Source organism: Hippoglossus hippoglossus, chromosome 17 (genome assembly GCF_009819705.1).
Source record: "Hippoglossus hippoglossus isolate fHipHip1 chromosome 17, fHipHip1.pri, whole genome shotgun sequence".
Taxonomy (NCBI): Eukaryota; Metazoa; Chordata; class Actinopteri; order Pleuronectiformes; family Pleuronectidae; genus Hippoglossus; species Hippoglossus hippoglossus.
This window is the reverse complement of record NC_047167.1, coordinates 18,444,947-18,471,055: the sequence shown is the minus strand read 5'-3', so window position 1 is coordinate 18,471,055 and position 26,109 is coordinate 18,444,947. Positions and strand designations below refer to the sequence as shown.

The 26,109-nt window shown below is 41.4% G+C and overlaps 1 protein-coding gene across 2 annotated transcripts in view; it reads left to right on the top strand.

Annotated features, from left to right (window-relative positions):
* prkci (protein kinase C, iota) overlaps window positions 1-26,109 on the top strand; it is a 29,308-nt gene that overhangs the window by 2,514 nt on the left and 685 nt on the right. Inside the window, exons 2-18 of one of the 2 annotated variants that reach the window (XM_034614696.1) lie at window positions 4,363-4,484; window positions 7,088-7,177; window positions 8,551-8,601; window positions 9,218-9,303; window positions 9,523-9,660; window positions 9,802-9,856; window positions 10,831-10,886; window positions 11,929-12,105; window positions 13,499-13,596; window positions 14,640-14,726; window positions 14,813-14,948; window positions 15,085-15,172; window positions 16,122-16,247; window positions 16,667-16,746; window positions 17,119-17,208; window positions 19,587-19,702; window positions 19,811-19,939. In XM_034614696.1, the coding sequence (XP_034470587.1) occupies window positions 4,363-4,484; window positions 7,088-7,177; window positions 8,551-8,601; window positions 9,218-9,303; window positions 9,523-9,660; window positions 9,802-9,856; window positions 10,831-10,886; window positions 11,929-12,105; window positions 13,499-13,596; window positions 14,640-14,726; window positions 14,813-14,948; window positions 15,085-15,172; window positions 16,122-16,247; window positions 16,667-16,746; window positions 17,119-17,208; window positions 19,587-19,702; window positions 19,811-19,898 (1,684 nt within the window). In that variant the 3' untranslated portion in view covers window positions 19,899-19,939. Of the gene's footprint in view, window positions 1-4,362; window positions 4,485-7,087; window positions 7,178-8,550; window positions 8,602-9,217; window positions 9,304-9,522; window positions 9,661-9,801; window positions 9,857-10,830; window positions 10,887-11,928; window positions 12,106-13,498; window positions 13,597-14,639; window positions 14,727-14,812; window positions 14,949-15,084; window positions 15,173-16,121; window positions 16,248-16,666; window positions 16,747-17,118; window positions 17,209-19,586; window positions 19,703-19,810; window positions 21,572-26,109 lie in introns of those variants that run through there. The other variant, XM_034614695.1, reaches the window with a different exon arrangement.

Sequence of the window (26,109 nt, the reverse complement as noted above, 5' to 3'; positions counted from 1 at the left end):
TTCTGTGTTCCAAAGTGTTAATCAATGAAATCAGGTGATTGATTGTTTTGTTTTTTTACTATTAAGATTCTTGATGACAGACCGGAGATAGCTGATTTTTTTAAAACATCCTTTCAATCTGAACAATTTGCAAATACCATATTCAATTGGACTGTTTAAATGATTTTACTCAGTGAAATCTATCTAATCTATTTTCAGTACTTGTGCTATTTGTGAGTCCATTCCTTTCTTTGTATGTGTCTGTTGTTGTTCAGAGACAGCTTTAGCAGACTGGTGTCAGCCGGTAGCAGTCCCAGTCTGTCACTGGCTCGTATTTATGTTGCTCCCATTCAGACTGATAGTCAATAGAGAAATGCACTGACCACATGACCAGACAATAATAGTGATGCTCATACTATTCTGTGGTAGTAGATGGTGGAGAGTTGTACGACCGAAACAAATTACTAATTTTAGATGTAATTATTGATTTGAATGATTTTTCGTAGATGATGTTGTGAGAAAATATGTTGTATAGTTTAAAACCTAAAATATATTCAGTTTAAGATAGAGAAAAACCAACCATCACTTTTCATTCATTATTATTTCATAAATCTATACTTGTATGCATTTTAATAAAGCACAGTGAAGTTTGTCTGGCAACTAAAGCCTTTTAAAGCAATATATTATTAAAACTAGGTATTACTTGTTTGCATTTAGATTTTTTTTCTAGTTATCATATGTTGTATGAAGAATTATAATTTGTCAAAATGGACCTTCCCTCAATAAGAATGAAGCAGGAGTTTCACAGAGTGTATCTTCTGTGTTTGTTGATTAGGATTTTAATCAGATTTGCCAACACGGACGAACACAAGGCTTCTTATGTGCCAAGTCAACTTCAGGATTCCTGTGAGGCATGTTGTTTGGCAGGAAAATGGGATTACACTGGCTCGACGGAGCAGTTCACTTATTTTCTTCTCTTAGAAAGGAGTTGCTCTTCCTTTTCATAGACTCCACCATTTACATCAGGACTGGAAGGCTTGGCTTTGTTTAAAATACAGGAAGCATTCCTTATCCTGCAGTTTACTTTTTCTCTGAAAGCCCCTCGAGCACTGAACCACAATGTTATACACACATCTCCACTCCTAATTATAGGTACAGAGTGTCGCTCGCTCTTAGTGGCAGCTCAAATGCATGTAATATATTGCCTGCGTTGTGGTGTCTATATCATTATGTGTTACACAGATTACACAAGTGTTTACGCACACGTTTCTTTCTGTAGTTTGAGGAGTGACCTTGTCCCCACACTCAGCAGGGGTGCGTTTGATTGTTGCCTTGTGCTCAAGGCTTCCTCCTTTTATGCATGACAGTGGGATTGCATTCTGCAATCTGGACCAGTAAAGCTGCGAGTTGCGCTGCAGGTTTTTTGTATAGGTGGCTGTTTTGGTCAAGCTTTTCCTATCAACTTGTGTCTGTGCTAGCATGTAATTCGTCTTCTCTGAGCTTGTGCATGTGGGTTATGTGAAGATGTAGCGTGAAGGTGTTGTGGGGGGCATGGCCTCGCTGACAGAGAGATGGATGGTCGTAGGTGCTCATGGAAGCCTGTAGAGGCACCCTGACCCTTCTTTCTGCTTGAGCACTCACCAGTAACGAATGGCTTCACGCTGGGCAGATGGGGCTTCAGAGTCCTACTCAAGGCAGTTAAGATGCCAGGGGCACAGGCCAACACCCCCTGCATTTCCTTCTCCTCCTTCTCCTCCTCCTCCTCCTCTTTCTTTTAATTTAGCTGTACTGTAGGACAGTACGGAGCGGAGGAATGCCAGGTCCGTGAGGAATGTCACTTCCTCCCTGTTACTCAGCACTGATAAGCTGCGCAGTCCGTCTGTCTTAGTCACCCTGAGGAATCATACAGCTCGCTTTCATTTGTCACCACAGGTCACTACTATATGATTAAAAAGTTCCCTTTCAGCTGAATCTCTTGTTTAATTTAAGTATTAACAAATTAATTGTCCAAATCAAAGGGCTGCAACTAACGATTTTTAAAATTATTTACTAGTCCTGTGATAAAGCATGGTCTGAAAGCTCAAGTGTTCTTTTTGTCCCACAAACAACAGTTCAAAACCAGAGATATTTGATTTAAGATAACTGCAAACTGCTGAAGGTAACCATTCTTTATTTGAGGCTTTTATCAGATATAGGCTTTTATTTCTAACTGTCTATATTTAATAAGTATGATTGGTAATGTTTAATCTATACAGTAAGTTTGTTCTATTAAACTTTGGTTTCAGAGAGTGAAAACATTTTTTTCATTGAAGTATTTTTTTTCACCCCTGCTCTCAATATATTTTTATCCCTTCCTGTTTGTTCCTGAGCCTGTATCTGTGTCACAGTTGTTTGAGGCACCTGAGACGCAGCTTAACTTTAACTACAGCACAGAAACTGTGTTTAATGAAGACCCACGGCTCAGGTCCAGCTACATGTGACACAGTTAAAGTCACCTGCTGGCATTAATATGCTGCTTGGATCATCGAGAGACGCGGTGTGAGAACTGAAGTGTGTCTGTGCCTGTGTGTGTCTGTGCCTGTGTGTGTCTGTTCTGACGTTATCAGGGCTTTAACAGGAAGTTGAGCTGCCGTGTTGGTCCTAGAGAAGAGATCAGACTGTAGGAGTGTTGTTGCCAGTCCCCTCCTCACAGGCAATGATTAACACCAGCAGGATGGAGGATGAGGGTGAGAACATTGAGGGAGGACCGAGGAGAAGGCATCAGTCTGAGCTTTGTGTCAGTTTATTCTTGCTCAGAAAGCTTCCTTCATTCTGAGTGGAGTTTCAGACAATTTAATCCCAGCAGAGAGAAGGCTGCACTCTTTAGATGCTCAACATTAATAAATCACAGTCTAGTGTGTGTTCACTTGCTCCGAGCACGGACTGACCCCACAGTGACCTTATACACTTTACACCGTCCTTGGACTTGTACAGTAGATGGCCTCCAAGGTGTGCACTGTTTACTTCATGCGTTGGCATTTTATTATCTCGCTATCAAGCTTTCAGGTTGATGGAAATCTGGGTTCATCTTTGACGATGGCAGTAAAGGGAGTAAGGGGTGTTTGTCCTTGGGGAGGGGGTCACTCTCTTTGCTGCTGGGACAGCTATTACCCATCACCCCCTCTTTATTTCCATTATTTCCTGTACTCTCCTCGTTTTTGCCTCCCCGCTAGTTCCCGAACCTGACGCCCAAGCTCAGACTCCTGTCGCCTGTAGACCTGTAAAAGCTCAAGTCCACAATCTCCATCCCCCACCTCGGGTCGTAAACACCACTGAGGCTGGCCATGAGGCTGCGAGCAGGCGACATCAATCCTAACGCTGCTATGAAATGACAGGCAGATGATCCCGACCGCAGGGATCGTTGATCTTCGTTTTTCTCCTAATCTCGTGTCTCATCTTGATGTTGGAGTGTTTGTGTTTACGTCTGTGCGAGCTGATGAGGCAGTGAGTGATGTACTTGTTGATTAAGGGCAGTAAGCCAAGTGCAAAGGATTTTTTTTCCCAGTTTTTCAGAGAAGTAATGGAGTGCAGTGGTGGACAGTGAGCCTTTACCACAGCGGTTACAATTGCCTGTGTGTGTGTGTGTGTGTGTGTGTGTGTGTGTGTGTGTGTGTGTGTGTGTGTGTGTGTGTGTGTGTGTGTGTGTGTGTGTGTGTGTGTGTGTGTGTGTGTGTGTGTGTGTGTGTGTGTGTGTGTGTGTGTGTGTGTGTGTGTGTGTGTGTGTTTCCGTCTTTCTCGCTTTTGCTCTAATTCTCACACCCACAATCATGTTGTACAGATGAATGCACACAAATGTGACAGACTGCAAGACTGTGACTCACACACAGCAGCGTTTGAGGGAGAAAATGACGCTTTCTCTCACCTTTTTTATTTTTTTACTCTCAGTCTCCATCAAAAGTGTGTTGTCCTCCAGAGTTTTTCTTTGAATCCATCAATACCAGGCAGGAAGTGGCTTTTCTTTTTAACATGGAAAAATACAGATTCGTACCTTGAGGATTAGTGGATTAATCATTTATAAAATATAGAAACCAAACATTTTCTGGTTCCAACTTCTCCAATGTAAGGATTTGCTGTTTTTTTCTGATGAATATAATTAATTATTTTTTGGTTTGGAAACAAGTTATTGAATAAATAATTAACAAATAAGGATAATTATCAGAATGGGGATTTTCTGCCATTCCTGTCTGCAGATCGTCTCAAGCTCAGGTTGTACAGAGGCTATAAGCTTAGGAAGAAGAATACATATAAAGGTTTTGGTAGGTGGTAGATTTTCTTTATTCTGTCACTGGATTCCTATGTAATCACATCTATATAACAGTGAAATATTATCTGGCTTTTCTGCAGGGACATCATGATTACCCATTTTGAACCATCCATCTCATACGAGGCCCTGTACGGGGAAGTGAAAGACATGTGCACCATGGACAACGACCAGCTCTTCACCATGAAGTGGATTGACGAGGAAGGTACGACGCCCTTACCCTTTCTCCGTTTCTCTCTTTCACCTTACAGGAAACATAAACATGGTAAACAAAAATTAAGTAGAAGAATACACTTCAGCACAGCCACAAGCTGAGTTTGTGAGACTTTATTTGTGCCATGTGTTAACAAACCCACTCGCATGAACGCACATCTCACTTCACTCAAGACTCATTTTATTTGTCAGTGAAGGAATTGCTCAGCCCCTCCACCCAATTCCTTGTCAGCCAGTTAGTCAGGCAGCAGTAATAGTGTCATTGGAAAGATGGAGCCGTCACTCTGCTCAGGATAAGGTCATTCTGCCCAAACTCATTAGACTCAGATCAGCTCCCACTGGTTGCCACCCATGTACAGTCACTGCAGTCATAAGCCTGTCTGAGAAAGTAAAGCTGCTTGATGGGTGTGATGAAGTGCTCTGAGTGGGAGGGACAGCTACCACAGACAGTTTTCCATAAGTGCTTGTTGTCGGCCGGATGACTGGACATTACAACATTTCCAGACGACTACTTTCTCACCATTTCAGCTCCTGGCACTTTTTATATGCATATAACCTTGTAACTATATCCATTAACCAGATGAAGGATTTTAGTCATTGGATGTCTGGATCTTAAGTTGACAGAGAAACAAGCTGAGCAAACAGCCCCTCCTGACGTTCTGTGTCCACATCAAAGAAACTGCTTTATTCAGTGTTTCTATCTGTTTTAATCACTTCTCCTGTTTGGTTTGGCGAGGAGGAGTCCTCTGCACACAATTCAGCTCCTGGTATAAACCTCCTGAATGATGAACACTGAAGGAATCCTAACCTACATTCAAGTCCCTAGAAACAAGACGAGCTAACATTAGCAGCAGCTAAAAATGGGAAGCCTTGTCCACGTCCAACTGCTTCATTCTCCCTGTAATAATATTTGCACACCCTGTATAACCCTGACATTATGCTTGTTCAGGTAGCCATGAATCCAAAATACTACCTTTAGTGTGTATATAGTTGCCTCTCCATGTGTGTTACGCTCTACCTCACTCTTCCGTTGTATGATAAGGAAATAATAAGATCTGTGTCTGAGAGGTATTTTAATTACTGACTTAAAAGGACAAGAAAACCTTTATCAATTACCTGTTTTTCTGCATCAGGTGGTCATAAAATGTTATCTGACCTTTGTCGAAGTCCCAAGTGTAGACAATCACAGCTGATAATGCACAAGCCATTACAATCTCTTATGTTTTTATGGAACACACCCATTAAACATTTACAGTGCTGGTGGAAAATATTGAGTGAACTCTTTGATTTAAAACTGGTTCAACCCCTTCTAGCAGCGATAACCACAGACAGTGTTTTCTGCTGCTGTTGATCTAACCAGCACAACATTGAGGAGGAAATTTGAACCATTTTTCCATGGTACTGCTTCAGCTCAGCCATATTCTCGTGATGTCGTGATTTCACAGCATCTCAAACTTTGACCAAATTTCACGACACATTGCCACATAAATGCAGGTAATTTACTTTTCTTGCAACTGTAGATTGTTCACTGTATAAATATAACGCTGGGTAATTAAAGGGAAACTATTTGAGATGGAAGCACTGACTACTGCCATCTCCTATGCTCCCACTCACACCTACACACTTTCTTCAACGTTTACTTAAAGTTCATGTATTGAAATGCATATCACACCTGCAGTGGTTAGTCAGAAGTGTTTTTAAATGTCGTGCTGCTCAACTGTATTCCTCTGTATAACGATATCTGTTTATACTCATAACCTTTTTGCTCTGTGAACTTTGAAATTACAGATCTTGTGCCGCTTAATTTTCTCTAATTTGTTATTGCTTATCTTGTCATTCTCTGCATTCTGTAACTCGGTTACTGTAACTTTCTACACTACCTGATCTCTTAAATGTTGTGTAAATGGGAAGCCTGGTTTCACTTACAGGGTTTCTGACAGGGGAAAGATGAAAACCTTTGGGGAAAGAAAAGGAGGGGGACTGTCAGTGAGAAAACGTAATTGGCTAAATATGAACAAGCACAAATACAAGCAACTAAGGGCTTTGATTAGTGGCTATTCTGGCTTCATCTTGATTAAAACACGTCTAGTTTTCTCCAACCAACAGTCCCAATAGCCAAAAGATGTTTAGTTTACCATCATGTGTGAAAAATATCCACATTTCAGGAGCTGGACTCCTGATGATCCTCATGTTTTTTCGATTATCACAATATTTGCCAGTTAAGAATTTGTGCTTGTATCATAAGTAATTAAACAAACAGTCCAGTTAAGACAAAAGTATTTTCCCTGCCTTAGCAGTGGGCTATTTACAAAATTCAAACACATTTACTTAAAGAATTGCTCATACTACAGAGCCTGTAAAAGGAAAATAGTGTCCTCCGGCTGCAGTTTAACATCCCACTAGTGTACTTGAAATATGACTGTTTAGGCTCCACAAAACAAGCCTTTTATTGAAGTAATTGAGGGTTATGTAGGAACAAACTTTGTGTGAAGAAAGTAAACATTTTCTCTGTTTTCTCCTCCGGATTTCTCTCTGTCACCTGGTTTCTTGCATCTAAATGTGGTGAATAACATACAGTGTGTGCTCCGCTGTTAGGTGACCCCTGTACAGTGTCGTCTCAGCTGGAGCTGGAGGAAGCGCTGCGTCTCTACGAAGTCAACAAAGACTCGGAGCTCATTATCCACGGTGAGCCTGCTGCTTCTCACACTGACTTTATTTATAACATAAAATGTACAGTTTCAGGTTTTGACTCACAGGGTGTTCTTATGTTCTTTTGCCAGTAAGACGATGATTCAGTCCAGGTGTCTGGACAGTAAGAGGTCCAGGTGTCTGGACAGTAAGAGGTCCAGGTGTCTGGACAGTAAGAGGTCCAGATGAGAAGCCTTTTTATCTGTGACTCTTTGCTCTACCCAGACAAGTTAAAAAGGAGTAGGCAAACTACTTTAAAAGTCCTGTATAGAATACAAAACAGGCAACAGCTGCACTTACAATTTGCATGAAGGAAGGACGATATCAGAACAAAAACTGGTGTCATGCATCATCTGTCGCGGCACACTGGGATGTATGGGTTTAATAATGAGCCTATGCTGCTTGTTTTTGCCTTTTTCATTTCTGTCTGCATTAACGTCTGAACGCAGATGAATAGAAGCTGTGTCCAACAAAGATGCATCAAAACATTTGGTTAATGCTGCACTGACCCGTGAAAACAACATCATTTCCTCAGTTGACATCTGTCACTGTGGCCTTGAGCTAGTTCACTTCCCTGTCTCAGCTTGGCTCATTTGACAAATAGTTGTACAACTTCCTGAATTAGAGGTCAAGGCTAACTGTGTTGCTGGGTGGGTGGGGTGTGAGGGTTTGTGTGCGTGTTTTATATATATAATGTAACATTTGATTGACAGGCTGTGTGTGTTAGCATGTAACCTGGGGGTAGACAGAACGGGGGGCTGCGTGGTTAATGTAAAGTTTTAATCACATCAGAGGTGAACGGTCAAGAGTACAGTGAACGCTGGATGCCAGGGAGATGGCAAAGGATGAATAGAGGGTGGGAGGAGAGGATGTGATGGTGTGACGGTGCCGCGGGGGGTCGCTTGTTCTGCTCGTTAACAAGCTTGTCGGCTGGAGCTCATGCCTCGCCTATGACTCACCGTGCCCCCAGTCTAGCTTGATGCATCTCTGTCCTTTACACACACACACACACACACACACACACACACACACACACACACACACACACACACACACACACACACACACACACACACACACAAGCAATTTTTACTGGCCTCTTAAGATTGTCTTTTCCTGATTATTAGTATGTTGCACGCAAATATGTTTGCAAGGTCCTAAAATCAGCGTGAGTGCATGTCATCATGAAGCCCTCCATGCAAAACGTTTGATATATGTTGACTTGTTTGCCGTCATCAGAGGAAGGTAAATGTCCTCCGCAGCACACAGTCTCACATGGATCCTGTCAGACTCGACTGTCTCATATATATTTAATATCAAATAGATTCTTTCTTAATGTTACTGTGTCTGTGTCTGTTTTTTCTTCGCAGTGTTCCCATGTATACCAGAGAAACCTGGCATGCCCTGTCCAGGAGAAGACAGTGAGTTTAACCTTTTACTTATTTAGTTTTACCTAATTTGTAAGGCTGAAACCTCCATTTAATTTTAGTTTTTAATTTTGGTGTTAAAAATGGCTGTAGTTCAAGTCTGTGGGCTTTAACCAAGGGTCAATTAAATGTTTGAATTTGTGAATATGTTATTAAGATGTAATTTTAATATTTAAAATAAATTTACTTTTTATGAATGTTAAAGAAAATTTGTGGATTGTGTTAAAATATCGCCGAAAATATCACAATTTTAAAACCTAGCATCAGCCACAAAAATAGTGTATTGATTGTACTTTTAATTTACTTTTACCTCTTATTTTTGAAAAGCAGGGAGAATTACATTCAAAATCTGAATATCTTATTTGACCCCATAGAGACTTCATATTTATCATTCTGATCTATGTAAGGTCAAAAACAGAAGATGGTGACAGCACTAATAAAAGCTTCTTCTCCCAATGAAACCTTTTAATCTTTGACACGCAGGACATGAGCCTTAGTTTAGCTTTTCATTCCAGAAGCAAACTGACCATTCTGTTTGAACAAATACTTCCATTAAACTCTGCACACACAAAATCCCTCAAAGGTCGTTTTTACTCTCTCCTCTCTTCAGAGTCGATATATCGGCGTGGAGCCCGGCGCTGGAGGAAGCTTTACTATGCTAGTGGCCATGCCTTTCAAGCCAAACGCTTCAACCGGGTGAGACGTGACACTTAACTTTAGTGTTTCATTGCTGAATTATAACGGGGAAAGTATCTTATGAATTATATGAACATTTTAAAGCCTAAGTGTGTGTTTTTAAGGGGACAATAAGACATCAATAAGCAACAACAACCCGTGTGTATTTCTGTACCATGAGTATATGTGCCAGTTTGTGATGATGATTTTTCTCCTCCATCCGCCCGCCCTCCTGAGCAGCGAGCACATTGTGCCATCTGTACAGACAGAATCTGGGGTCTGGGTAGACAAGGCTACAAATGCATCAATTGCAAACTGCTGGTGCACAAGAAATGCCATAAGCTGGTGACACTGGAGTGCGGTCGACCGATGATCCAGGTGAGAGCTGTGACAAATTTCATAGTCATTAGGATGATGGTGTGAAGTGGCTGAATAATATTAGTGTCTCATACAGACACAGAAAGATTGTATTCTCCATTTCTGTGCTGATTTCACTAAATGGAGAATGTTGTTGTGTAGGAACCAATGATTCCAGGCCAGCCATCGAGTCAGTTGGACCCAACTGAACAGCCAGGTAACGCACACACAATCGCACCCACCCACACACACTCACATGGACTATTTCTATACAAAAATCTTTCCAACATTCCCACTTTCTCTGTGGCCACTTTGATCGATTTAGTAGATTTAAATATTTCAAAACTGATCACCAACATACATTTTAAACTTAAAGGTCTAAAACAGCCAAAAATATTTATGAGCTAATGAGTATTTACAGCAACAGTACGAGGGACTAAGGGGGGGGGGAAACTACATTGCTACACAGATAGAAGTTGTTAGTTGAACCAATTGTTAATGTCAGTCTTTTCTTTAGGTTTATTAAATATAAGTGAGAAATACATTATCTTTCTCATTGTGAAGGATAAATCAACTAAGCTCAGGAGCTTGTGTAGCTTTGTTCTGCTCAGTCTATGAATTGTTCAGCTGCGATCAGGGTTTACCTATTTCACCAGACTTAAGTCCAGTCAGGTGGTTTGGAGGCTGACTGGAATGAGAAAGCTTATATCGTTGTTGCTGTTGTTGGTGAGGGAGCTGAAGCTTCTTCTAGATGTTCACAGAGCACCTGGGTAGTTGTGGGGTACGATCATGGAACCATTGTGATAGAAACATCTTTGCTTAAGCTTGTTTTTTTGCTGAAATTTACTTAAGTCATTTTAAAATTCCAGTTAGTGGTGATGTGAGAAAACCCATTGTGTATAATAATCCATGAACAAGCATACATTCTCTGTATCTACAAAATGGAGCCACTCTATATTGTTTTTGTTATTTTCCATATTCTGGTTTTGTTATAGGTTGGATACAAAAGGGTATTTTCTTGTCTTACTAAGCGAAGAGAAATTACTCTGGCACCGCAAGGCTGTGAACAAAGCATCTGACTGTCTCTCACCTACTTTCTCTCCTTCTTGTCTCATCTCTCCTCATTTTTTTCTCTCTCCTGCCTCCCCCTCTCCTTTTGTCTGTCTGTCACGTTCTCCTCTCGTCTCACAGGCCCTCAGAATAAAGACTCCAGAGAAAGCTTGACTTACGACGGAGAAGAGAAAGAGGTGAGAGAAATCTATTTGAACGTGATGTATGACTCACAGCCTGTCAACCTGTCATGTTGACTGTGTGTGTGTGTGTGTGTGTGTGTGTGTGTGTGTGTGTGTGTGTGTGTGTGTGTGTGTGTGTGTGTGTGTGTGTGTGTGTGTGTGTGTGTGTGTGTGTGTGTGTGTGTGTGTGTGTGTGTGTGTGTGTGTGTGGAAATAGTTGCTGTTTGTGCGATAAGGAGAAAGAAAAATATCACCTGTATTTGGAAGCAGGTTTTTGCCTGCTTGTTTTGCTGTGACGTACATTTGGGTGATCCTTCTTCCACCTGCTGTAGAAGTGTGATATAGAGAGCATTCACGCTCAGGCACTTTTGCTGTGCTGTGGATATTGATTTCCTTTGGTGCAGCTAATAAAGTAACCTTTTATCAAAGCTCTTAACACCAGAGACTGATTAATGGCCCAGGATGTAGTTTGGGGCTGGGGTGGGGGTTTGTTGAATGGAGCCGGAGTACTGGAGATGGATAAAGAATGCATCGAGTTGGACACAGATAGACGGGGATAAAAGAGAGCAAGCCAAATGATCTTATCTTCTGTTCCACGTCTGACTCTGGGGAAGGCAGGTTGTCACGTGATGGGGGAGGTTAGATGGATCACCAGTGGAAACACTTCACTACAGAACAGATTACAGGAGAGGAAGGAAGAGAGAGGAAGATGGGTGATGAAATGGTGAAGGTGGTAGTACACAGAGTAGGATTGTAATACAGTGAGTGCCTCATCTAATGGAGGCAGCGTAATGGTGTTTAATAAAGACAAGAAAGCCATTACTAAGATTTATTTTCAAAAAGTGGTGCGGGGAGCAGTCTAAACCCAATTTATAAAATCACCCAAAGGAAATCACTGTCTCTCCCAGACCAAATCACCAGTTCAATCAGATGTTCAATGAACAAATTATGTAGAGAGAAATTGATGGATTTAAATGTTGCATGACAAACTGTCACTGAGTCTACTTTCTATTTATCACCTCATGGTCTTGCTTTTCCCTCCGTAACTGCCCCCCAGGCACGTAGCAGTAGAGACACGGGGAAATCGCCTTCAAGCCTGGGCCTGGCAGACTTCGATCTGCTGAGGGTGATCGGCAGAGGCAGCTACGCCAAGGTGTTGCTGGTGCAGCTGAAGAAGACTGAGCGCATCTACGCCATGAAGGTGGTCAAGAAGGAGCTGGTCAACGATGATGAGGTAAAGCAGAAAAGTTGTAAACTATGTTGATGCCTTGACCTTAAAGCAAAAACCTTTTATACTTCTTTTACAACACAGTTAGTGGGTGTACACAGTTTTTTTTTTTTTTTAAATGCAGGTAATCCCACTATAAAAGGTGATAAACAACTACACAAACGTTCATGGCTATTTACACACCAGTACCCTGAAGTTGAATGCAAGTCTTAATGTTGCACTGGAAAAGGTGCAGTGTCAGCATCTAGACTGCTTAAATAAAGAAGAAGAAGAAACAGAAATGTCAACATGGGTGTCGTGTTTCCATCACTGCCGATCGGAGCAAATAAAAACCTGTGTCTACTGCAGAGTCACTTGACCTGGGATTGAATGTTGAATGTTTTCATTCCCATTGCAAACAAAAGCCAGATGTTAGTGGTTGTCATTGTTTCTTTGACCGGTGGAAAAGGGGCTTTATTGATGCAGGGTGGTCCAGTGAGAGCAGTTCCCTCCCTTTTTGTATGGGCAACGTGTCCACACAAGACAAAGATATAATTGATCTTGATTAAAAAAACTCCAATGATTAAAACAAAAAAAAGCTAATATATGTCGAAGTAGTTGCAATTCATTTTTTATTTAAGCGACCCGTCAACTAATTACTTGAGCTTTAGATTATCTTGATTAATTAATGGCAGAACAAACGACTCATACATTGCATGTTGTGATTTGTTTACATCAGCTGTCTCCTTTATACACAGAAGCAACTTAAAAGTCTGCTGTGTGACAAAAACACAACACTTACATTTATTGAGATGAAAGGAAGTTAGTTAATGATGCAGTCATCAGTCTTATGTCGCTGCCTTGTATAATTAATGTAATTAGCACAATCAATGCGTGCTGTTACTCATAGCACAATGAACATTTGTCTCAAGTGATTGTGTGTCTTGTCTGAATCAGTTTGAGTTAAGTTGACAGTCCTCTTCGAAGCCATCAGTCTTTCTAAGAAGGTGTAGATAAACCATCATGTCATCAACAATTGATCTAGGTGAACACGCGTAGCAGCGCAGCCTGCAGCAACGGGAGTAGTTAGCCTTGATTAGATGCACTTAGCGTGATTGACAAATTCACAAGTGCCTGTCGATCAATGTTGAAGTGTTCTGCTGTCCCTGCCCTGTCAGCGTGAGCAGCATCCGTGTCCAGACATCTTGTCAACCTGCCATCGATAGATGCCTGCTGCTGCCGCTTCTACTGGCTCAGCCCTTTTCTCCTGCCGCTACCCGCCGCACACAAGCAAAGCTTCAGGCTTTGTAGCATGGTCGATCGAGCTTGGTGCTTATTCAGCTTTTATAAGTTCAAGGGTAAAACGTCAGTATGATCTCTAATTTACATTTGGGTGTGTCTTTATGTGTTTCTCTTCCAGGACATCGACTGGGTCCAGACAGAAAAGCACGTCTTTGAGCAGGCTTCTAATCATCCCTTCTTGGTGGGCCTCCACTCCTGTTTCCAGACAGAAAGCAGGTGATAGCATTTCCCCCCCTTGTGGGAGTCACATGGTTTCTTCAAGGCTTCGTAAAATCTGCAAGAATGTGGAAAAACAATCAGATCGTCAATTAGACCTCAACCACATTCTTTGGGAATGTAAAAGAAGTTTTTGCCCGGTGAAATCCTACATTTCTACAATAATTTCTACAAAACTACTCTGTTAACCATTATATAACAGTCAACTCTCCCAAATCACATTAAAATGGATTAATTCATGTAACTGCCCTTGAGTTCAAGCTATAGGAGGATTATTTTTGACAAATATTTATCATTTAACAAACACAGGATTTTCTATTTAACAGTGCTCATTAGGTGCTTACTGAAGACACTCAGTCATAACAAGTAATTCCCGAATGTCACAGATATGTACTGAACTTTATCAGTGCATCACAAAACAATATGTATGAGTAGTTCAAAAAGACATAGGTGTGTTTCTCACCCACTGCTTCTGTGGTTTACAGAAACAGTACGCATTGTTAAGGTCAGTTATGAGTGTGGTTCTGGTTAAGGTGATAGAAAAATACCCGTCAAGGTGAAACCCCCTGAAAACCTGATTTCAAAGCTCAGGCATTTATTTATGACGAATAACATTCTTGATTTATTATTAAGCAATGTTAAAGTCCAAGCTGTGGTTTGGCAACACACCCACATACTGTGGCTGTATGTGATAACACAAGCGTCTGTTGCTCCGCATAGTTCAGAGAGCTCAGAAAATCAAAAATTGTCAACTGGATTAAGGAAACGCCAAACTGCATCAAGCTGAAGTAAATGTGATTCTCAGCATTATTTAAACATCTAAAATATAACATTTACTGATTATTGATAATAGAAAGTCTTTTTTTCTAAATAGAAAGACAGAATTGACATTTCATAGAAAACTGGACGCTGGGTCTCTGTCTTCTCCTGCTTTGTTCACACATCCAGTTGCCATGACAGTCTTCTTTAATGATTATTAAATAAATGACTATGTATTCAAGTGAGAAACATTAACTGAGTCTTACATTTTCTTTCTTCCACAGGCTCTTCTTTGTTATTGAATATGTGAATGGTGGCGATCTCATGTTCCACATGCAGAGACAAAGGAAACTCCCAGAAGAACATGCCAGGTAGACTCATTAAAAAGAGTAAGACTGATGCTATGGAGGGTCTTCAGACATATGTGATTTTGAAAACTGTCATTTCCCTTTCTCAGATTCTATTCAGCAGAGATTAGTCTCGCTCTCAACTACCTCCACGAGCGGGGAATCATCTACAGAGATCTGAAACTGGACAATGTGCTGCTGGACTCAGAGGGACACATCAAACTTACAGACTATGGCATGTGCAAGGTGCGGCTTACTGTGCAGTTTACCGGAGGCTCTCGTGATATCATAATGCACTTTGGATGAAAGCACCTGCGAAGCTGCAGAAGTGTCGGTTTACATCCCGCTGAGAAGACATCTGATGATCTTTTTGTTTTTGCAGGAGGGCTTGAGACCAGGCGATACAACGAGCACTTTCTGTGGTACCCCTAATTACATCGCCCCTGAAATACTCAGAGGAGAGGATTACGGTGAGAATTACTAAACACAAGCACTTACCAGAAATGCTATCTGATGAGTTGCTGTAAAAGAGAATATTAGGCATTATGCAGGAACATCCGAGATGCTGCTTGCAGTCACGATTTTGTATGAGCAGTACCTGTGTTATTTGAAAAGTCTAATTCTAACAAATATAATACTATAAACGCCCCAAATATTGAGAATAATAAAACCTACAGGAAGACCGGAATAGAAAAATATTAACAAATAAAATAAGAAATAAAAGCAACAAAGTAATAATAGAAGCAATAATGACATCCTCTGAATGAATGCTGCTTTTAGCTGACCTTATTATAAACAGTATATTATTCAAACAAACATGATTGACATCTTACAGATCTTTAAGAACAAGGGTTAGGTGTTGTTACAAGTGTTCAGTCAAATATCAGTGTACATCAGAACCGAGTGCTGCACACACTCCTATAAATGCGAGACAATAAAAATAGAAAAAGAGCTCCCTGGTTACCAAAGTTGGTATCATAGCAACAAGTTCCACTGTTTGAAGATCATACCAGTGTTTTTGCATGTTATGCTAATTTTTTTTACATGCAAGTACAGTGGTCCCTTTTTCTTCAAACAACATTTTGACACAGTAGGAAATGCACAGGGGTAAAAATGAACAATTGCTGAACTCTTATATATAGATGCTGATGCATAAAGTCAGTCACAAAATAGTGCTTCATATGTATGTGCATATATTCCTAATTGACGAATTATTATAATTAGACCCACTATGGTTCCCTGTATAAGAGCGTGTCCCCTTATTTAAATCCTTACTCAAGACTTATTTTTATAGATCAGTTAAAATGAGTTTCACTTGCGTTTATTGATAATTTCTCCTATGGCCTAACTTTCTCTTGTCTTGTGCTTCATGTGCTGCTGTGAGTGTTAAATTTCTCTCTTCTTTCCTGCTCTCTCCAGGGTTCAGCGTGGACTGGTGGGCGTTGGGCGTGCTGATGTTTGAGATGATGGCGGGCCGGTCGCCCTTCGACATCGTCGGGAGCTCCGACAACCCGGACCAGAACACAGAAGACTACCTCTTCCAAGGTAACACATACACACTGGTGAGGTTTATAACCGGATGGAAAAAACGGCTCTGTGGAAACATGTAACACCTTTTGTATTGACACCTTTCTGATGGCCACTCCTGGTGCCAGGCATATACCATCTGTGACAGGGAAATGTGTGAATACATGTGTTTTTGTCTGGCGGACAAAAATAGTCGCTATTTTCTTGTATCTTCCTGCAAGCCTTGGAAAGATGGTAATTAAAAGTTATCTCTTGACTGACTGTGTTTATCAAAACCTATTGACACTTTATTGAAAGGCTCCTTTATGTACGTCCAACATGTGGATGTCCCACAGGATTAAGCTCATAACTGCAGCAGTGTCAGTGCTATAATGTCGGTTCAGCCTCAGGGGACCGTCTTTCTCACTCTCTCTCCCCCTTTCTCTCACCTCCTGCAGTAATATTGGAAAAACAGATCAGAATCCCACGCTCGTTGTCGGTCAAAGCCGCCAGCGTCCTCAAGGGATTTCTCAACAAGGTAAGCAGGGGTCAGACAGGCCTGAATCAATCCTAAACAGTGTTGGCTCCTGCCGACCCCTGAGAATCAAAAACATTATTATGGCCTCAGAGAGTCAGAGTGCCATCTCACTCTTTTACACACACACACACACACACACACACACACACACACACATACACACACACCTTGTCTCAATGTGGCTCTTGCACCTTTTCACCTGTCTTGAATTAAACAAAAATTACTTTCCCACTCAACAAACTCCTCTTTCCCTCCTTTCTTGCAAATCCTCTCATTTCTCACCTTCACCATCTTTTCTTACCCGTTGTCTGACTCGTCTGTCACCACTATCAACATCCTCCTCCTCTCACCCACTCTCTTTCTCTCCCTCAGGATCCTAAGGAGCGTCTAGGCTGTCACCCTCAGACAGGCTTTGCTGACATCATGGGACATCCGTTCTTCCGAAACGTCGATTGGGAACTTGTGAGTCATTCTTTTTTATTCTCTCTCTCTCTCTCTCCACCTTCTCCTATTCTGGAATTGCCTCAGATTTTCCTTCTAATTTCTAATAGAGGAAGTCAGTACCATTGCACCTCCGTTGCCAAACTGTTCGAGATCAATCCACATATCGATCTTGCAGAGAAAGAAAAACTGAAAAACTGCTGCTAGACGTGGAGGTCAAATCTAAGTGCATGGGGTCACCCTCTCTCTCTCTCCCTCTCTCTCTCTCTCCTGCCCTGAGGCCGGTAGATGCTTTCTAAGAGCTGAGGGTTTTTAGCGATGTGATGAGAATCGTGTCCTTGTGCAAAGCAGACAGACAGACAGAAACAAACAGGCCTGGCAGAAGACTGACAACAGCAGACATGCAGACTAACTAACAGACTAACTGAGACATGAAGTCACAGATGGAAAGGGAATGAGTGTAGACGGATCAACAACTGACAATCATCAAGACAGAAAAACTGAACTGAAACTGAAACTGCTCATATTTATTTTTAGCAATCAGACGGTGGCACAACCACTCAAGTAAAAAGTGTAATTTAATCTTCTTTGTTAAGGAAGGAAGTTCCAGTTACTAGAAGTTGTGATTTGTAGCTTTGCTCACTGGTGTTGCACACAGCACTATTTGTGTGGATTTTCTTTTACTGTAACAATAGCAGATGTCTGGGTAATATCAGACACTAAATGACCTTTTGGTTCCTGTCCTCGCTGTATCGGATGCAGGTAAAACGAGCCCTTTGGTTTCAATTGAACGCTTATATAATATGGAATCTTTTTATGACACGTTGTCAGTGATATAATTTCCTGTCGAACACTCCCTCATGGAGTCAAAGCAACATTACAAACGCACCAATCATGTGGATGCACTGAAATAGATTCACACTTGTAACCTGTGTGTGTTTTGCTGAAAGCCATAGTGTTGTTCCAGAGTCAGAGCAGGATGTTGGAAATGAACATTTGGGTGTGTGTGTTTACAGTAAATCGGATCAGATGATAAAACTCATAAAGACCTTTTGTGAATTGTCTCAAAGAGCAATATAAATCAAACAGACTCGACGTGACTTTAATTAGCAGGCATCGTTTCGAAGAAACTCGACGACAGAGTTATTTATGACGCTTCCTGTTCTCAGTCTCAGAAATGAGTCACGTTATCTCGTAAGAGTGAATGAAATTCCACTTTCATGACATCCTGAACTGAAAAATGAAAATATTGTCACAAAGTTTGTCTCGGTAGTTTCGGTGTGTTTGCAACACATTCCTGTGGGGTTGCAACTGGCAATTATTTTCAGTATTGATTTATCTGTTGAGTTTGTTTTTTTAGTAGTTTAACAAAAGACAGAAAAAGTTCATTGCAACTTGCCAGAAGGTGACAGATCACGACAAAAGTCCTATACAAAGAGATTTTATTTTTCTACAATAATATAACTGAGAAAAGCAGAATTAATAATTATCAAAATTACTTTATTGACTAATCACTTAGTCCATCACTCGCAGCCCAAGTTTAAAATATGTAAGATGGACAGACAGACCTACAGACCTACAGACCTACAGACCTACAGACAGACCTACAGACGGAAAGAGAGAGAGAGAGAGAGAGACCCTCAGACAGACAGACCGAGCGACCTTCAGACAGACAGACAGACAGACAGACGGACGGACAGGGCTGCTTGCCAGGGATCACTATGACCACTTTTGTCCCTGTTTGGTCTGGAGCAGGGACCCGGCAGTAGGTCAGAGTGTCTGGAGGGATCGGCTTACACCACCCCCACCCCCACCCTCCACTACACACACACACACACACACACACACACACACACACACACACACACACACACACACACACACACACACACACACACACACACACACACACACACACACACACACACACACACACACACACACACACACACACACACACACACACACACACACACACACACACACACACACACACACACTAACCTGAGTTTGTCCTTACTCCTGTTGACCTGCAGGGGGAGCAGATGTAGGCCTGCTTGAGGAGTGATGTGTGGAAATGTAATATGAGATAGAAGGACAGGTTGATGGTGTTGGTCATTCAGCTGTATCAAGTGTTTATTTATGGAAACAGAAAACGTTGTACACATTAAATATTGTTATTGCTGCTTTACTTTTTTTTCATTTTTATTTCTGTCCAAGTCTGTTTTACCGTAATTAATGTTGCTGTTTTAATAAACCAGACTAATTACCTTTTGATCGATTATCTGAATAGTCATTATAGCTCTGTATTACTCTACGGTGTAAATACTTTGAGTGATGTTTTTAATGACAAAGATAGTTTGCTGTGTTCCCGTCTGATGTCCGTGTTGTTGTTTCAGCTGGAGCAGAAGCAGGTGGTCCCTCCATTCAAGCCCAACATCTCAGGGGAATTTGGACTGGACAACTTCGACGCCCAGTTCACCAACGAACCCATCCAGCTCACGCCTGACGACGAGTGAGTTCCCCTTTCTCTCTCTCTCTCTCTCTCTCTCTCTCTCTCTCTCCCTCTGTTATGTTTTTAATACAACACTTACTCATTTACATCTCCTTTTGTTTGTTACAGTGACGTGGTCAGGAAGATCGATCAGTCTGAGTTCGAAGGCTTCGAGTACATCAACCCACTCCTGATGTCGGCGGAGGAGTGTGTGTGAGGGACGTGACGCCTGTGCTCAAACACACCACCCACACACACCCACACACACAAACACACACTCATGCACACGTTACGTGGTGTCTCAGTGTCTTCAAGCTGCATGAATACAAGACAAATGGACGACGTCAACCTTCTGTTTGAGAGCTCCACATGCACAGTAGAACGCTTATTTGCCAAAACCAGTCTCTCACTCTGCCATTTGTAACCACTTGCCCTTAAGTCTACCTTCTTTCTTAATTATTTTTATATCATGTAAATCTGCACTGATATCAATTTTTTCATCGCGGCCTCTTTGTCAGTAGCCAGCGAGGCTACAACGATCTTCCAAGGTTGCTGTACACCGGGGTTAGAGGGACGAGGCACAGCCCCTGACAGATGAACTGAGCATCCTCTCCTTGCAGCTGGTGGGTTGTTTTCAATGCACATTTTATCTGTGTACATATATAAATATATATGAAACTACTATTGAGGATTAACATTAAGCCACAGTCGGACAAAACTGACAACCTAATCGTCATTTTGCATTTGGTTTTGTCCCAACACCCCTTGTGTAGAGGAAACGGAAAAGAATCATAACATTAGCATTTAAAAAAAAAAAAAGAAAAAGATAAAAAATCTATATATTTTTCTCATGTTTTATTTAACAACATAGCGGCCGTTATATATGTTGTTCCGAGTGTTAAGAGAACCAAAAACAAGGTTCAGGCTTTGTTGTTTAGATGAATGCTCAACATCAGGAGAATAGAGGGAGTCTGATTCGAGTCCCTTCTCCTCGAATGAAGGAACTTACAGAGCAGTATCCGACTAACACTAACAATGAGTTCATACTCTCCAAACTGTGAATGAAAGAGCTCACGGTGACGCCAGGACTTGGGTCGCACATGACACCTGGACGCTGGTGCACAGGTTGAGTTCAGCTGTGCGGACCACACGTTAAATATACATTCACACAGGACCAAAAAGAAAAAGAGCATTTTTCTGAAAAATTGCTGGTACATATTAGAAGGTACAGTATATATATATGAACGATGTGCTGTCCGAAGTCATAGAATTTATATATTCTTTTTTTTTCTTTTTTTTTTTTTGCTCATTTTTAATACTATGCCTTTCTGAACGTTATGGTCTGTTCTCTTTTTTGTACTCCATTCCATGTTTGTCTTTTTATTGTAAATCAAAAACACTAAGTGATAGTTGGAACACGCTCGCTGACACGGTGTGGGTATGGTCCTTAAATGTGGCTCGAAAACTGTTATCTGTGTCTGCTCTGCTCCATTTTTACCATGTATACCCCACAGCTCATTAGACATTCTGTCAAACCGCTTTAAAGCATATAAAAGCTCTGCAGAGCCAATGACACTAAGAGACGGTGCAGGAACCTCCAGACTCCTTCTTGGAAAGTGGTGACAGGAGGAACTCCTTCATCTTCTACTCATGTTACTTCTGCTTTATTGTTACTTTTTTGTGAATCAGATTTCATTTTGATTGATTGTTTTTTTTGTATCACTACATTGATTCCAAAATGTTACTGGGGGAACCCAATGGAAACACTATTTGTTGTATTTGTTGTTCTGGAGGTGTTTACCACCCACAGGACTCTACTGAACTTTATTATTAGTGTGCAAAGAAAAACAACACTGACGGTAAAATAAACATTTTATTTCTCTCCTTGTGGTGATAAGTGATTGTGTCGTTCATGTGAAGTAGAAATCCACCAAATTATGTGACAGAAATTATTATGGCATTTGGAAGATGAGCGTATAAAACAGGCAAGGAAGGTCCTGTAAGATTTTATTGAAGTGCATTATGGGAAGGGAAGGATCCAGTGTCAGGATATCTCCGATATCTCTTCTGATTCTGACAAAGAGGAGGAAAAATATAATTAAAAAATAAACAAAAACCGAAATAAGATTAACTACAAAATAAACTCTTATGAAAATGCATTTAATCTGCTCTGGAATTGTACCAAATCATAAATATCAGCCCCTAAATATGCCTGATTTTAAAGATCCTTGTGGGAAACTGGTGAAAATGAAAATGTCTCTAGCATTGTCAATGACTGTGATAAGATCAGATCAATGCTAAACTGTATTAGGCTCTTTCTTGGTCCGGGTCATAATCATAATAATAAAAATTCTCTCAAATCTTTCCCTCACTCGTGGCCAAACATTAACCAGGTTATAAGCTTTACTGCTCAAGTGTAACTTTATTGAGTCTTTATCATCATGGTGGAGTTTGATTAATTCACATTGGTGTTGGATGTATATTCACAGGGTCTGAAACTACAGCCACGCAGCTAGAGAGGCTAAATACATCCTACCTCACCTAACTTTCCCTCACCTTACCTTACCTTGCCTGGGATTAGCACCAGAAGTGTGTCTGTATTGTGAGGTGACATGAGTGAAGTGGACACATGCCTCACAGGGAACTGCTCTACCTGTCACTGCCACTAAAAATACAAGGCAAACACATGCCTCTCTGTAATAACTTCAGTGCCGTGATAGTTTTACTGCGGAGGCCTGAACCCTCGTCTGGAGGGAGGTCGTTAAGCTTGAGCTTTTCCACCCCAGCTGCCTGCGTCTCCGCTGGTCACGTGACCCCGGCCTGGCTTCCAGAGAGGCCCTCGGCGTTAGCGCGGGGGTGAAAAGGTCGTTGACACGGTAGCTCTCCAATCTGCCCTCACGCACAGTGCTGAGCGCTGCGAGGTGGCAAAAAAAAGGATCATGGAAATGATGATGTATCAAAAATAATAAAAAGGATTGATTTGAGAGCTGCAGTATCTCACACAATGGGGGATGTAAACCCATTGTGTGAGGTTTTTCTTTCACGGCCTGTTCCACGAAAACTGAACCATTGTATATTGTCTCATTTGAGATTGATTTAGTGGAAAATTACTCCCCTTGTACGACTGCAAGACTCAAACAGCGTTGCCGTATTTAGGACGAGGACGAATACCTTTGCATAATTCTGTATTCCCATGGCGGCGTGTTTGACACTGTGCCTGTGCCCTCTCTGTTGGAGAAAGGGGGTACGCCTCCCCAGGCACTGTGGCTCCCACATCACCCTGTGGAAGACTCGGGGAAGACTAACCTTGTATAATTAATGATGTACAAACGGAGGAGGATCTGAAGAAACATCCTGTTTTAATTGCTGTTATCTTGTTGGGTGTTTTACTCCGTCCCTGAAGGGATTAATTAGGCAGCAGAAGAATCATACTTGGTGCTAAATGCAATCCCTTAGTAAAACACACACTGCAATTTAAGGTGCATCCAGTGTTCGACTTGGCGTGGCGTGCACGCCACCACGCCGCATTTACTGGAGCTCTTGGCTGCAGGACGGAGGTAATGAGTTGTTCTGAGTGATTCCCAGCATCAGTACTTAAATATACTTGTTCCACCCTCCCTGTAAGTGAGCTGCAAATTGGTGTGTGCTACTTCAGTGAGTGTAATAATATTGTTTCATTAGTCGACACTTGAGACGATTCTTCACGACCAGCACTTCAGAATCACCACCAGACTGAAGCTAGACGAACGGCACTTATATGTAGAATAATAGATGAGTCCTGCTCAAGTAGAATGCTTTGATTGAAAAGGAGTGGAAAGATCTGATATAAGAAGTAAAACTCTTTATGTCAACAGAAGAAATATTCACATTCTTAACTTAAGTAAAAATACTAATTTATTAGTAAAATCTTGCGTTCAGAATCTTAGTTAAGTTAAATAAGCATCATCTTCAACCATAAATGACTCTGGGGGAAAGGGTTGCCCCCCAAGATGTTGGGAAGACACACTCTTGGTCAGCTGGTGTTGGGAACATCACGCTGCTGTGAGAGGCCTTCAAACATACCAGGGAAACTCACCATCTTGTCCTGTGTTCTAAAACACAAAGCTTATTCCAGGCAGAAGAAGCTCTACAAGGAACAGTTGTCATCCTGAGATCTATTCAGAGACATGACCCCACCAAATGTCCCGTGATGGCTTAGTGTGTCTTTAGCTATTATAACCAAAACACTAGTTTTCCACAACATGAGGTGTTTTGAATACCACAGACTGCTTTTTTATCAGACTGATCAACGGAGCATCTCCAGGTTTCTGAAAACAAGGAGAAGATGTTTAGATGAGCAACACATCGCTGGAATACCGTCACGGTGCAGATATAAAACCAATCACCGGTATCCAACACAGTCCACCTTTATAGCCGTGGTGACATCAGATTTTCCATTATTGTGTCTACCTCCTGAGAGCCAGATGCTGAGACCACTTCTTTTGTAAAACACCAAATACTTTAAAGTAATTTACTGAAAGTACAACACATTCCTTTTAATGTGGCTGCAAGATGAGACCTGACGCAACCTGCTCACACACATCACAGGGCAGGAAATGTGCTCAGCGTCTGTCCTCCTACGCCGACAGCTCCGACCTCAGACCACCACTCGAGCGAGCATCATTACCCCAAATTACAGACACATCCACTGAACGACTCGTGACATATTTCAATATCCACCATTGATTCCAGACAAGATGTATGAAAAGGAGTGTGAGGTGCCCGCCCCCAGGGCCCACTTAGTCCTGAGTCCAATAACAGTTAGACAGAGTCTGGGCTAATGGACAGGCTTATCAATGTGTTAGTCTGTTTCTCTCTGTGTGTGAACCCCCCCCCCCCCCACACACACACACACCACTGTAAACGCTACATCATCCTTCTGCTTTTTCCTTCATTCCCCTAATGAACAATCAGCGCTGGTCGCATTATTGCACATATGAGATGAATCTACTCCCCGCAGTGTACAGTGATGTTATTACAGGAAAATCAATGTCCCCCTTGTTGTTCTCTGGGGCTGGACGGGGTGTACGCACATCTGCTCTCATAATACAACTGCTGACCTTGCTGTCAGAGAGTGAGCCAGAGAGAGGCTGCGGCGGAAAAACGGCCGACCAGTGTTGTTTATCAGAGCTTTATCAAGCCTCCGTGCCTCTCACAGACGCCTGTGGCTCAGTCAGACAGCCAGGGTGTACTCCAGCTGGAAGAAAACCCACAGCCTGTGTAGTCAGGGCATGACAACCTCTGCAGATTAAGATTCGACAGGAATTGTAAATGATAGTGTCCAATCAGACGCCAGAGGAAAAGTCGCGGAGGGAATTCCACCTCTTTCAAATAAAAACCTATGAGCTATAAGTCATAAAAAAAAAATAAAAAAATCTAATTCTTGACCTTCTCACTCTCAGATTTTATTAACTCCCATCATCACTAAAAGCACAATAGACCGTGCGAGTGACCTCGTGACCTTTCGCAGGGGACAGGTCCATAAAAACAGGGGGGGGAGGGGAACGGTGTGAGAGGAAACCACCCTTTTGCCCCAGTCAGTTTGTCCTCTCTGATTCTCTCTGCCTCTTTTTCTTCTTTAGCAAACTTGATGGGAAGCCAACCACACAGATAAAGCAACTGTCATGTCTGCATGCCAGCAAATGTCAGCCAAGGCCACATCGATAAAACTGACCTACAACCAGTTCGAGCCAAAATTAATCAGAGGCTGGATATAGATTAGGGGCTATAAAAGAAAGTGAAGGTGGAAATTATATGTCTGGGAGAACTGGTGAATTTGGGGATTAAATAATTATTTATTTAATAAGATCCTACATTACCTCGTTGTTGATGTTTTTACGTCTTTGTAAACGGAGTATTTTTGGTTTTCAGGCTGTTGGTAATGAGATATTCAAACATGTCACCTCGGGCTAGCAGAGTATAATGGTTAGAATTTGTATTATTTATACAAAGAGGAACATCATATTGAAAATGTGACAGGCAAAAACGATATTTCATAAATTTAAAATCACACATTTATTTCAAAATTATTTTTATTTAAATGTATCACCTTGAGATTCCAGAGAATAATGATGGGATTTTTATTTTCCATGAGAAATCAGACTGAAAATGTAAAAGGGCAAAATGAAAAATGATTTTCCTCTTTCTTCATTGAGATCATGTTTTAATAGAAATAAGAGCCAATGGTTGAAAGTAACTAAATACATTTACTCAAGTACAGTATTTAAGTAGCTATAATTACAGTTTTGACTTATTTGTACTAACTTGGGATTCATGATTTTTTTCTTGTTTTCTACTTCACTACTTTCAGTTTCATTTCTCTACTTCACACATTTCACAGGGACACATCGTGCTCTGTACTCAGCTTCATCTGACTAGTTGATCTGGTA